Source organism: Sus scrofa, chromosome 10 (genome assembly GCF_000003025.6).
Source record: "Sus scrofa isolate TJ Tabasco breed Duroc chromosome 10, Sscrofa11.1, whole genome shotgun sequence".
Taxonomy (NCBI): Eukaryota; Metazoa; Chordata; class Mammalia; order Artiodactyla; family Suidae; genus Sus; species Sus scrofa.
The window spans coordinates 10,895,234-10,906,633 of record NC_010452.4 but is presented as its reverse complement, the minus strand read 5'-3'; the positions used below and the strand labels follow the sequence as shown (position 1 = coordinate 10,906,633).

The window sequence follows — 11,400 nt, the reverse complement described above, 5'->3', positions numbered from 1 at the left end:
AGTGCTCATAATGTATTACTCCATCGTAATCATTTCTTTCACCTCCTCCCGCCCCGCCTCTCTGAGACTGGAGAGGGATGCGCGGGTGGGGTGGGGTGGGAGCTCTCTTTCTTTAGAGTTCTTTCACGCAAACTCCGCTCAGTTCCTCTCGTCATCTTCACTTCTTTGCATATCCCAAGACTTTAGTGCATGTTTTCCTGACCGTGCGCAGGCCAGCTCGCCTCCACCGCTTCCCATCTTTGGCTCCGCCGCGCTCCTCGGCCGCCGACCATTCCTGCGGCGGCGAAAGTCGGGAGAACCCAGGGGGCGGCGGCGCCTCCATGCGCTCCGCGGTCCACACTCAGTCTGCGTATATACACCCAACCCCGGCCCTTTTCCGCCAGCCGCGGCTGTTCTAGAAGCGCCAGGCTGGCGGTCCTTGGCACGCCAGCGGCCCTTCGGGGTGGCGGGCGAATGCGAGGCGCGCGGGGAAGGCGGGCTGCAGGCCAGTGACCCGCGCGCGGTTCTGCGGGGCGCAGCGCCCGGACTCCTGGGGTCCGGGTGGGAGGAGGGCGCGGGCGGCCTGAGGAAAGGCGCGGGCGCCAGGCGAGTCCCCAGACGCCGGGCCTAGGGGGTGGCACCCGTGCCTCCTCTTTAGGGCGAGCCCCCTGTGGCTTCCGGCCCAAGCCACCGCCTCCGCGCAGCCCTCCGCAGCGTTGCCTTAGGGCTCTGTGTCGAGCCCTGGGAGGCAGGCGGGGGAAGCGGGGGCGTGACCGGGGCACAGATGTAGACGAGCCAGAGGGCGCCGCGCCATCGCCGCGCAGGGTAGCAGGGCAGCCGGAGGGGCAGCGACATCTGCGGGCGGGCGGCCGATGCTTCCTGGCTGCTCGGGGCCGAGCGGGGCGGCCTCGAGCACTGCCACTGGACGGACGGACAGTTCACCAGCAGCGCTGGAGCCCGGGTGCCCAGCGCATGGCCCCGGGCACGGAAGAGGCGACGCCCCAGGCTGCGCGCTCAAGTCCTTGGCGGGTGGGTGCATTGGCGATGTCGTTGAATCCTGGGTTTATCGAGTCACCTCGAACGAATCGGAGAACCCGTTTTTCCCAGTGGGGACAGTGATCATTCTCGTTGCCTCTTGCCTTAAGAAAGTTACTCCAACACATTTGCTCATCCGTCCAGAGTAAGAAGGGAATATAAATTGCGTGGTTTGTTCCCGGGTGAGGAGGTGTACGAGGATCCCGCCAAGCGGGCAGAGCCAGTTTTAATCGAAGCGGCGAGTCTAGCCCATTGACAATTCAGCCCTGGAAAGGGTTAACTGCATCCTGCTGGTTTGGTTTACATGTAAATAGAGAGCAGCTGCTCCGCGCGGGCCCCAGTTGGCCCTTTTAAGTTTTTGATTGGTTGCCAATGACATCACCGCCCGTGTTCTAACACTGCTGGCCCGAAGAGGCGTCGGATAAACCCTCCTTAAACAGACAAAGCCACGCCCAGGACCCGCCCCCTTCGGGCGCCCATTGGCCACGGGTTGCGGCGAAGTATCGGTCCGCTTTCTCCGGGTTCCTATTGGACCGACGCACCGTCGGTCGGCAGCCGGCCCGCCCTCTCAGAACCTTACATTTACAGTGTAGCAAAAGAGAAAGTAACTATGTTGCTGCTGGAGATCAATGAAGCCAAGTGAATGAGGGCTGAATGCGCGAATCCGTAGCTGAAGCTGAGCGCCAGATGGTGGAGGGTTACACTTATTTATGAAGTAAGTGGAAGTCACCGCGGCTCCTCCTGAGAGCCCAGGAGTGTAAGGTGGTGTAAGTGTGAATGTGTGTGTGTGTTGCGATGCTCACCGAGGAGCCCCAGCAGGTGAGGTTGAAGGGTTCTGGCTGTTGGCTCACGCTGCCCTGTGCGTTTACTCTCTCTGCAGTTTACTCGGATTGGGGGTGAAGAAAAAATGAGGTTCGTTGGGATGCTTTGCGGCGGTTTTAAACGTCTGGGGCTTGTTAGTGCGCTGTGTTGCGAAGGGGGTGTTAATTGCCCCTGGAGTGGCGAAGGAGCATTCTCTAACCACTTAATTTTCTTTCCAGCCTCTGACTTGAGGTGGAAGGACGAGTAGCGAGGGAGAAGGGATAGCTCAGTGTTTCTCGGCAGGTTTCCTGGGCCAGTCTGGGTGGTGTCTCAGGCCATATATACGCCCGACCCTCTGCTGCAGAGATGCAGATCTCTTCACTCCGTGCGTGTGTGTGTGTGTGTGTGTGTGTGTGTGTGTGTGTGTGTGTGTGCCGCGCACTCCGTGGGAAGGTGGGAGTCCCAGCTTGTGTCCCAGCGATCATGCTTATGTGAACCTCTCAAAGGAGATGGACTGTTGATCCTGGGACGTACCCTACCAGGTAGCACAATAGCCAAGACTTTCTCTGCTCTGTCCAGCTGGGAAACAGTTACAGCTTCTGGAATAGTACTTGCTCTTCAAAAAATACTACGCAAGGGAGCGAAGGAGGGCAAAGGAGGAAGGGACAGAGAAAAGGGGTTGATCCTTTCCACCCTTGCCACGGCGGTGAGGGAAAGCTGAGTTGGTGGGGCTCTGTGGACGTGATAGGTTTGTGCCCCTGTGTGTGCCTGTGTGTCGATTCTGCCTGTGACATTTTAGCTCTGTGTCAGGCAGTGGTGACAGTGTGTGTAGACGGATGTTTGATGACATTTTTCCAGACCTCTCTTAAAGTTCGTTTAGATGAGCGACTCTTGCGTGGGGCTGGGTTTCTTTCCTGTGTGCATGTCTAGCAGGAGAGGAGTCAGCAGGGCCCTGGTGTGGGGTGCCCCTGTGCCCATGGGGAGAAGGAGCTGTCCCCTTGCAGGCGCCCTCTCCTGAGACAGGAGGTAGACCCCACGGGCAACTCTCAACTTCCCACAGGGACAGGCTGATTGGGAAATTTTCTTTACGAATCTGTCTTCTTAAAGAAGGGGCATGTCTGGGTGGGATTGAGATCTCATGCATAGCGGCTGCCTCTCATTGAGAGAAGCTCTAGAATGCATAGTCTGTGCCTTGGGGAAAAGAAGGGAGGAGAGTCGAAGGGGTCCTTTCCTTAAAGGTGGTGGTGGAGGGGGTGGTACGACAAGGGACCAAGACAAGGGTGGATCTGCCAGAGTTGGGGTTTCCAGACCTGGCTCCTTGGCTTGAGGCTTCATTTTCGGAGACTGGTTAGTAATGAAAGAGGAAATGCAGACTGACTTATCAGAGGCTAATAGGCGACATGGGAGGTTTTAATATGACTGTGTTGTGCTTTTCAAAGGACTCGTAGAATGGAAAGTAAGAAGAGCTCACAGTTAGAGATTCACTTAGGGGGATACTTTCATTTTGATGTGCAGAAAGCTGACATCCGCCCCGGATGTATATTCAGCTGCTGTCTGTTCCCGTGAGCCATGCCAGCTCTCCTGGTCACTCCTGTGCCTTTGCAGTGGGTGAAGGGATTACATGGAAAGTATGCACGGGTAGACACACGGGGCGTCCTTGGAGGGCTGCAGATGGAGATGAGCCCAGAACAGATGCCTCTTCAGAGCCTTCCCTTCTGTCTTCAGCTGTTCTAGTTCTCTGTGCTTTGACCTTTTCTAAGGCTGGACTTTGATGGAGATCCTTGAAAGGTTGTTCATCAGCGTGTGCATAGACTTGACACCTGACCTTTGGCTTAGCAAGTGAGCGGGGGTCCTTGGGGGCTTACATCCTCTCTGGATCCATAGTGGTGAGTTTCAGGCTTTGAGAGTGGCAGGATGAAGGGTACTTAGGACCACTTTGCTCAGAGGGATGCAAAGCCCTTTCCTAGGGATTGGATTCAACTGCCTTTTGTGTCACATGACTTTATTCTTTCTTTTCCCCTCCCCTTCTTTACAGACTGTCTTGAGTTCTTCTTGAATTGCCAGTTTTCAGCCTCCTCATGCCTCCGTCTCCTTTAGACGACAGGGTAGTGGTGGCACTGTCTAGGCCCGTACGACCTCAGGATCTCAACCTTTGTTTAGACTCTAGCTACCTTGGCTCTGCCTCCCCCGGCAGTACCAGCCATCCTCCTGTCATCGCCACCACCGTTGTGTCCCTAAAGGCTGCGAATCTGACGTATATGCCCTCATCCAGCGGCTCTGCCCGCTCCCTGAATTGTGGATGCAGCAGTGCCAGCTGCTGCACTGTGGCAACTTACGACAAGGACAGTCAGGCCCAAACCCAAGCCATCGCCGCTGGCACCGCCACCACCGCCATCGGAGGCACTACCACCTGCCCTGCCAACCAGATGGTCAACAACAGTGAGAATACAGGCTCTTTAAGTCCATCAGGTGGGGTGGGCAGCCCTGTGGCAGGGACCCCCAAACAACTAGCCAGCATCAAAATCATCTACCCCAATGACTTGGCTAAGAAGATGACCAAATACAGCAAGAGTCACTTGCCGAGCCAGGGCCCTGTCATCATTGACTGCCGGCCCTTCATGGAGTACAACAAGAGCCACATCCAAGGAGCTGTGCACATTAACTGCGCCGATAAGATCAGCCGGCGGAGACTGCAGCAGGGCAAGATCACTGTCTTAGACTTGATTTCCTGTAGGGAAGGCAAGGACTCTTTCAAGAGGATCTTTTCCAAAGAAATTATAGTTTATGATGAGAATACCAATGAGCCCAGTCGAGTGATGCCCTCCCAGCCACTCCACATAGTCCTGGAGTCCCTGAAGAGAGAAGGCAAAGAACCTCTGGTGTTGAAAGGTAATGCCCCTGCCCCCTCCCCATGCCCGAGGGTCTCCTCTTAGCAGTGGCAGCGTTCTCCTTACCCTGGCTGCCCGAGACCAGAAGTGCCTTATTTTCTTGTCTTCCCAGCGGCCACTGTCCTCTTTTAATTATTCTGGGGTAGGGAAAGAAAGCCAGCCACATTGAACTGAAAGCCAGAAGATTTGGATTCTGGTCTTGATTCACGTTCTCATTTGCATCGTACACATCCTTTCCTCTCTCGGAGGCCATTTTCTCATCATTCTAAAAAGGGGCTTTGTGACACCGGGTGGCCTCTCCAGCCATGCCTGGTCCAGGAGCTCTATTCCGGTCAGTAGATAGCTGGATCGTTCATGTCTCCCAGACTTAACCCAAATGGATGGAACAGAGGAAGCCACAGTTGTGGTGAACTACGAGTAAACCTGCAGGTACCCGTTCATTTCGTGGGAAATTCTTCCTCTTTTCTCACCTCTCTGAACAGCTTGGATTTTATGATTTAGAAAGTGACCTTCAAAAAGGGCAGAGATCCTTATTCTCAGGCTCCACAGAAAGTATTAAGGTCACCCCAAGCATTCATTCCTTGACCAAGCTCCAAAGTCATGGAGAGTCATTTTTATGAAAAACTACCCTACCCATTTGTCCTCCTGGCCTCACCTGACAGCTGTTGGCATCAGGATCCCAGCTCCTCCCCAACTGGGGTAGTGGATCATTTGCCCCAGGACCCTGAGCGCAGAATAACTAGGAGTGAATTCGGTGTTGCTGAGCCCTGGCAGGGGGAATTAATTGCCCACTGGTCTCTGAGCTCTTACCACCCAATGTCGCCTACCCCAGCTGAGGCGCCTTCGTCCTGCGTCCTTCCCACGTGCCCCTTTGCCCTTGGATGCCATCATCTGGGCACTGCCACCATGCTTCCTCTTCCTTGTCTTCGGTCAGGTGGTGGTGGCGCTGGTAGTGAGAGACAGTCATCTTCTTTCCTCTCTTCCCTTGTGTGTTGAGTCAAGGCCCACAGTCTGGGCCACATCGCCAGCCAGTCTCCCAGCGCGTGTTCACCAAAGATGTGCGCATTGACCAAAGATGTTGCTGCGCTCCCTCGAATGCCTTGCATATTTAAATTGCACCAGGCCCTTGGGACATGCAAGTTACTTGTTTTGCCTTTGTGGGCCGGCCCTGCCATGCTTCCCCTTGTCTTCCCAATGATGCAGCCTGCCTTTTGTTAAGTAGTGTACTTAGAAAAATGGCTCTGGATTTCTTTGATGTCATCACTCTGCTCACCTTCACTGCCTTCCAGCCTCTGCTCCCATTGGGCTCAGCTAGCACCAAGGTCCCGCTAGTGAGCTCTGAGCGGAAGGAGAACATCCCGGAAGTGGATTCGAGAAGATTCCAGCAGTGCCCAGGCATTTGCTGCTGTTGTTGTGGATGGGTTTTCTTGGGGTCATAGACATGCTCAGATTTCCTGTGTACCTGATTGGTATTCTTGTTTGGCTGATGTTGAGTGATTCCCCGGAGGTTTACCCAGCTTGTGTTCTGTCCCCATGATCTTGTCTCATCTTTTTTGGTCCAGAAAATATAGCCTACAAACCTCCCAGTTTGTAAGAGTTAGCTTCGGGGAGCCAGGAGGGGAAGAACCGACAAGGTTGAGGATGGTCTCTTTGCTTGCGCAGAGAGGATGCTGATGAGTGAAAGCAGGCCTTTTGCGTTTATGAGATCCGAGGACAGGCATCAAGGAATCCAAGTGGACATGACCCTGGACTTGAACTTGAGGGTGATTAGGAAGAGTTTGTGGATTCTCCCTTCTACTTTGCCGTGGGCATGGTTGTGTATGGGGGCAGCTTGTCAGTTATGGGAAATGTATCTCTTGGGGTTCCCGATCAAAGTGGGGCTCCTCTCCCCCCTCTCCTGTGGATGCAGCTGAGAGTCCGGGCAGCCTGGGCTTGTTCCTCTGTGTCAGAGAGTAAGATTGCCTCAGTGGGGCGGGGCCGGACAGCCTGCTGACCTCACCACTGGGCGCCTGGGCGGCCGCTGGGAGGGCTCATCATTTTCGGGTTGGTGAGACACAGCGGCGGTCGACCTGGAAGACTCACTGGTGGTAGAGGTTGGATTATTTGGAGATTGGGGGGCTCGTTCTTCAGATGTCTGGGAATTTGGTTGAAGATAATGTAGTTCAGGAGCAGAAGGACCTGGAATCTACTTTATTTATTTATTTTTGTCATTATTAGTTTGGTCTCTTGGGGTGGGGGTGGCGGCCTAAAATCAGGACCATGATGGGAGAGAAGGGAAAGCGATCCATATTAGGGTGACCCTAGGGAGCCTTTCCAAAGGTTAGTACCTGATCATCACTGCAGTGGAAGAGGGGTGGGCATCCTTCTCAGAAGGCAGGTGGCCAGCAGCTTCTCCTAGGCTCTTGACTGGGTCAGGCAGCCCATCCTGGTCTGGCTTCTCTGCTGAGGTTTATTTTAGTAACCCGCTCCCTTGGTGATGTAAGGTTTTATTTTAGCAAGAGTTGTAGAGGCACCATTTTGGAATGAGTGGTTTTTGCAAGAAAGATACGGCGATGGGGCGGGGGTAGGTTAGTTAGAATCTAAGGTAGAAACTTCTAAGGTTTCATTCATTCATTTTCAGAGATTTCAGTCCAATCTCGGGTCATTTATGGCTGACCCATCTAATTCTCTGGTTTATGTTTGTAAACACTGGTTGCTACCCTCCCCGTCCAAGTTGGTCCGTCCCCCTGTTTTCGTGCCACGTTCCCCATGCTTGCTGCCTGTCAAGTAGAGCGGCTGCTCAGAGACCATTTTAGTAGCGCTGTGTCAGGTTGGGAAGAAACTGATGAGACACCCAGAAGCCCCTGGGATTAAGTGACTGTTCCCATTTACAGTCCCCGTCCTGTTGTGACCTTTGTCTGAGTCTGTGTCTTATTCTCATCTTCTGAAGAATAAATGCCATTAGACTCGAGCTCCTACTCAACCTGGCAGAACACCGTCCGAATGAATAAATATTTAGAGACTTGCAAAGACTTTGAAAGAATTACAATCCGTTTTATCCAAAGTGGATTTTTAATGTGATGTCTCACCCAGCTGAATCAGGAGGCTAGACAATTCTGGGCTTTCTGTTAAGAGAGCTACCATCTTTGCCAGGATGTTTATAAGCGCCCTTTCTTTTTAGCCAGGCTGGGTTCAGGGGACTCATCATCATGTACTTAAGTAGGAAAATATAGACTTTCTCTGCCTCCTCTTTAAAGACGTATGTCTCTAAAAGTTCTTTTATAGGGAATTTGCACATGCTCAAGCAAGCAGCAGGTTAAGGATCTGTCGCTGCTCGTGCAGAGGCTTGGGTCACTGCTGTGGCATGGGCTCATCCCTGACTGAGGAACTTCTGCATGCTGCAAGCATGCTCTCCCCAGAGTTTTATTATACAAATTTTCAAATATATAGAAAAGTGGAAGAGAGAATCATGGGTACCATAGACCTACCACCCAGATTCAACAGCTCTCAGCGTTTTCCATGTTTGCTTTTTCTCTTCCTTTCTTGGTTGTTGAACTATTTTATAGTATAGACAACATTTTAATGTATTTCACAGTGTTTCATCTTTAAACGTAATGTTTTCAGATGCAGAAGGCTGGGATGTTTTCTTGTATAGTGTGGACAGCATTGTCCCTCCTAAACACTTGTGTCACGTGCCCAGTGTGGCGTTTTTCAGGCTTGGGATTCCATTATGAGTGACTAGCTGTCGGGTCTATAGAGATGCACCCCTCCTTCAGAGGGGGAGCCTTCCAGGCCCACGTCTGTCAGGGCCCCTGCCTGGACTTGCTCTGGGCTGTCACCAAACGGAGGAACTGGTTGCTTCAGCCTCCAACAGGCCCGCCAGGTATCAGAGACATTTACTGCCGGGGGGCAGGGTGCATCTTGCAAAGATTTGAAACTCAAAGACTTAGATTTTTAGGCTAGAAAACTTTCCATCATAACTCCTGAGAAATGACCAACCCCGATTGCTCATCTTCCCGTGGAACGAAAGGGCTCTGGACTAGACCCTGGTAGGTGACAGTGCATTTGATGACAAAGCAAACGCCTGTGCTCAGAAGTCAGAGCCCCTGGGACAATGGTCTTTCTGTTTCCTGCTTTGCTTTGTGGGGGGAACCAAAGTCTTCCTCTTTCCTGTCAGGGTTGTTAGGAGGACATGTTTTAAGACGTGGGAAATAAAGGCATGATCTCTATTCATATATGTAGCATTGGCTTCCCGGGCAAACATGCTGAATAGTATCCCTGTAGCAAATGGTGGAGAAATTCAGGCAGGACTAGGGATCAGCCAGTCTGCGCTTTCAGTCTTGGCTCCCTTCGTACCAGCTGTGTGGCCTCGGCCAGTGGCCTCTTCCCTGAGTCACTTTCCTCATTTACAAAAAAAAAGTAACACTAGCTCTCTCATAGGGTCAGTTTAGGAACTAAACGAATTCATGTATGTGCAATGCATCTGGAACTGTTCATTCCTCATCCATGGTAAACGCTCAGTAAGTGTAGCTTAGTTTTATTATGACTGTTGATTGAATAGAAATGGTGGTGTCAGTAAAAGTGCAATTTTGGCTCCTCCTCCGAAGGAGTACAAATATCAAGCTAGGTATAGCTCTGTGTGTGTGTGTGTGTGTGTGTGTGTGTGTGTGTGTGTGTTGCTATGGCCTAAAAATAACTCGGTGACTCTTAAACTCTTACCTAATTTAAGGAGCACACGATTGCAGTGCCGAGGGATTACAAAGACTCCTTGGGTCAGGAGGCCAGAGGAATTTGGGCATATCGTAAAATTATTTATTTGTAGGGAATTTGTAAAAATGTGATGATAAATCTGTCCAGCGCACATCCCACAACTAAATAACAAAAAGTGTAAACCTCTTGAGCATTGCTTTTTCTGGCCTCCCCTCAGGCTGATTTAGTTTGGGAGTAAGGGCTGTACTGACTATAGAAGGGCTGGGGGTAGAGGGGGGCAAGGGCTTCATTTTGAAAAGTTCTCCAGGCTTTGAGGTGTGATGAGATGGAGTGCATGCAGGAGAAAGGAAGGGGATTCATGGAAAGGCCGCTCTCTCCTCTGAGTGCATCTTGAGCCTTCCCCTGACCTGGCTTGGGGTGGCATGTATCCTCTCTGAGCATTTGCATATACTTGCCTGCTTCCCAATTAAAATATAAGTGCAAAGTGTGGTCCTTGTTTACTGTTTGTTCGAGGGGCATTTGATGCATGACTCAAATCCAGGCTTTTCTGCTGACCATCTAGAAGTGTCCTTAGGCAGCTCAGGTTGCCGCCCCGAACCCATTTTGCTCCATTGGAAAGCGGATAATTTGAACATCACAGGAGGAGCTGAGACAACATTAACAGTGTCAGGCAATCCAGGCCCCTGGCCCCGCTCCCTCCACTCCCATATGCCCAGTCAGAACCTTTTCCTTGGCCCAGGGGGGCCGTGGCGAGATGGCCTTTGTTCTGAGCACAGTACTGTGAGGGCCTGTTAGGTAGGACCCACTCGTCCTCACCAATTCGGATGAGTTACGTTACCCATCCAACTTGAGAAGGACAAGGTCAAGAAACTCCTGCTGAGCCGTGGTAGATAATGCTTTTGGATGAGATGGGGGCAGAGAGCTGCAACACTCCACCTGCAGCTGCCCTCGAGGGCTGGGCCTGAGCCTCTGACTAGGAGCTGCCCCTGCTCCCTTCATCCCAGGGTTGGCAGCTGCCAGAACCTCCCTGGCCTGCCTCGCTGGGCATTGAAATGTGCTGCTTTGCCTCCCTCGGCAATTCCACGCAGGTGGGTCGAGGAGGGTACAGGACTCACAGGAGGGGCAGAAATTCTATGCCCAGGAGGCTCAGTTCCCACCTCTGGGGGTTTTGAGTCAATTGGTCTGGGGTCCAGCGGGGTGCCAAAGCTTTTAAAAGCTCCCAGGTGATTCTAACATGCAGTCGACTTTGGGAACCATCCCTGTCATCCAGACTCCTCACTATGCAGTTACGGAATTGGGGCCTTAGAGGTTTATTGCTCATCCAAGGTCACATGCGTGATCAATTTCAGAGCCTCACTGCAAAAACAGGTCTTGCCAGGTCAATAGAGTGTTGTGTGTGTGTGTGTGTGTGTGTGTGTGTGTATTATTATCTAATGATAGCAGTATCTACTGTATAGCATACACATCATGTATTTCATCAATTGCTTTGAATATTGATACCTTTTTTGTTGAATTTTGAGATTTCAACCTAGAACCGTAAGGACCTAGGTCTAAGATCTTTTGAAATTAGCAAAGTCCTGATATTACCTGGGTCCTAGAAATAAGGGACAAATATTAATGATGATTCATTCAATCCCGTCATCTAGGGAATTTAATGGTTTCAGGAAAAGCTGGAAAACATTTATCAAAACGCATTCCTGTGCTCAAGCACCTCAGGTTTCCAGGGACTTTTTGGTTGGTTGGTTTCCACGCTGTACAGCCTTGTGGGTACATGACCTCCATTCGTTTGTACACCACATACTGAAGGCCTTGTACGTGCTGAGCACTGATCTTCAGGCTGAGGTTGCTGCTGTCCTCACTCTGATAATCTGCGTGTTAGAATGAGCGCATATATGTACCAGGCTCCTCTTCCCCGTGCTTTCCATCCTGAAGATCCTGCACCTGTGTGGATCTGCCATCTTCTTCCGCCACAGCATCTTGTTTGGGGAGGGAGTTATCTTTAGGACAT

The 11,400-nt window shown here is 51.8% G+C and overlaps 1 protein-coding gene across 2 annotated transcripts in view; it reads left to right on the top strand.

Moving 5' to 3' along the window:
- The window catches only part of DUSP10 (dual specificity phosphatase 10), a 39,407-nt gene continuing 28,788 nt past the window's right edge, over nucleotides 782–11,400 (top strand). The window contains exons 1-2 of one of the 2 annotated variants that reach the window (XM_003130510.5): nucleotides 782–1,729; nucleotides 3,851–4,704. In XM_003130510.5, coding sequence (XP_003130558.1) covers nucleotides 3,894–4,704 — 811 coding nt within the window. In that variant the 5' untranslated portion in view covers nucleotides 782–1,729; nucleotides 3,851–3,893. The other variant, XM_013980028.2, reaches the window with a different exon arrangement.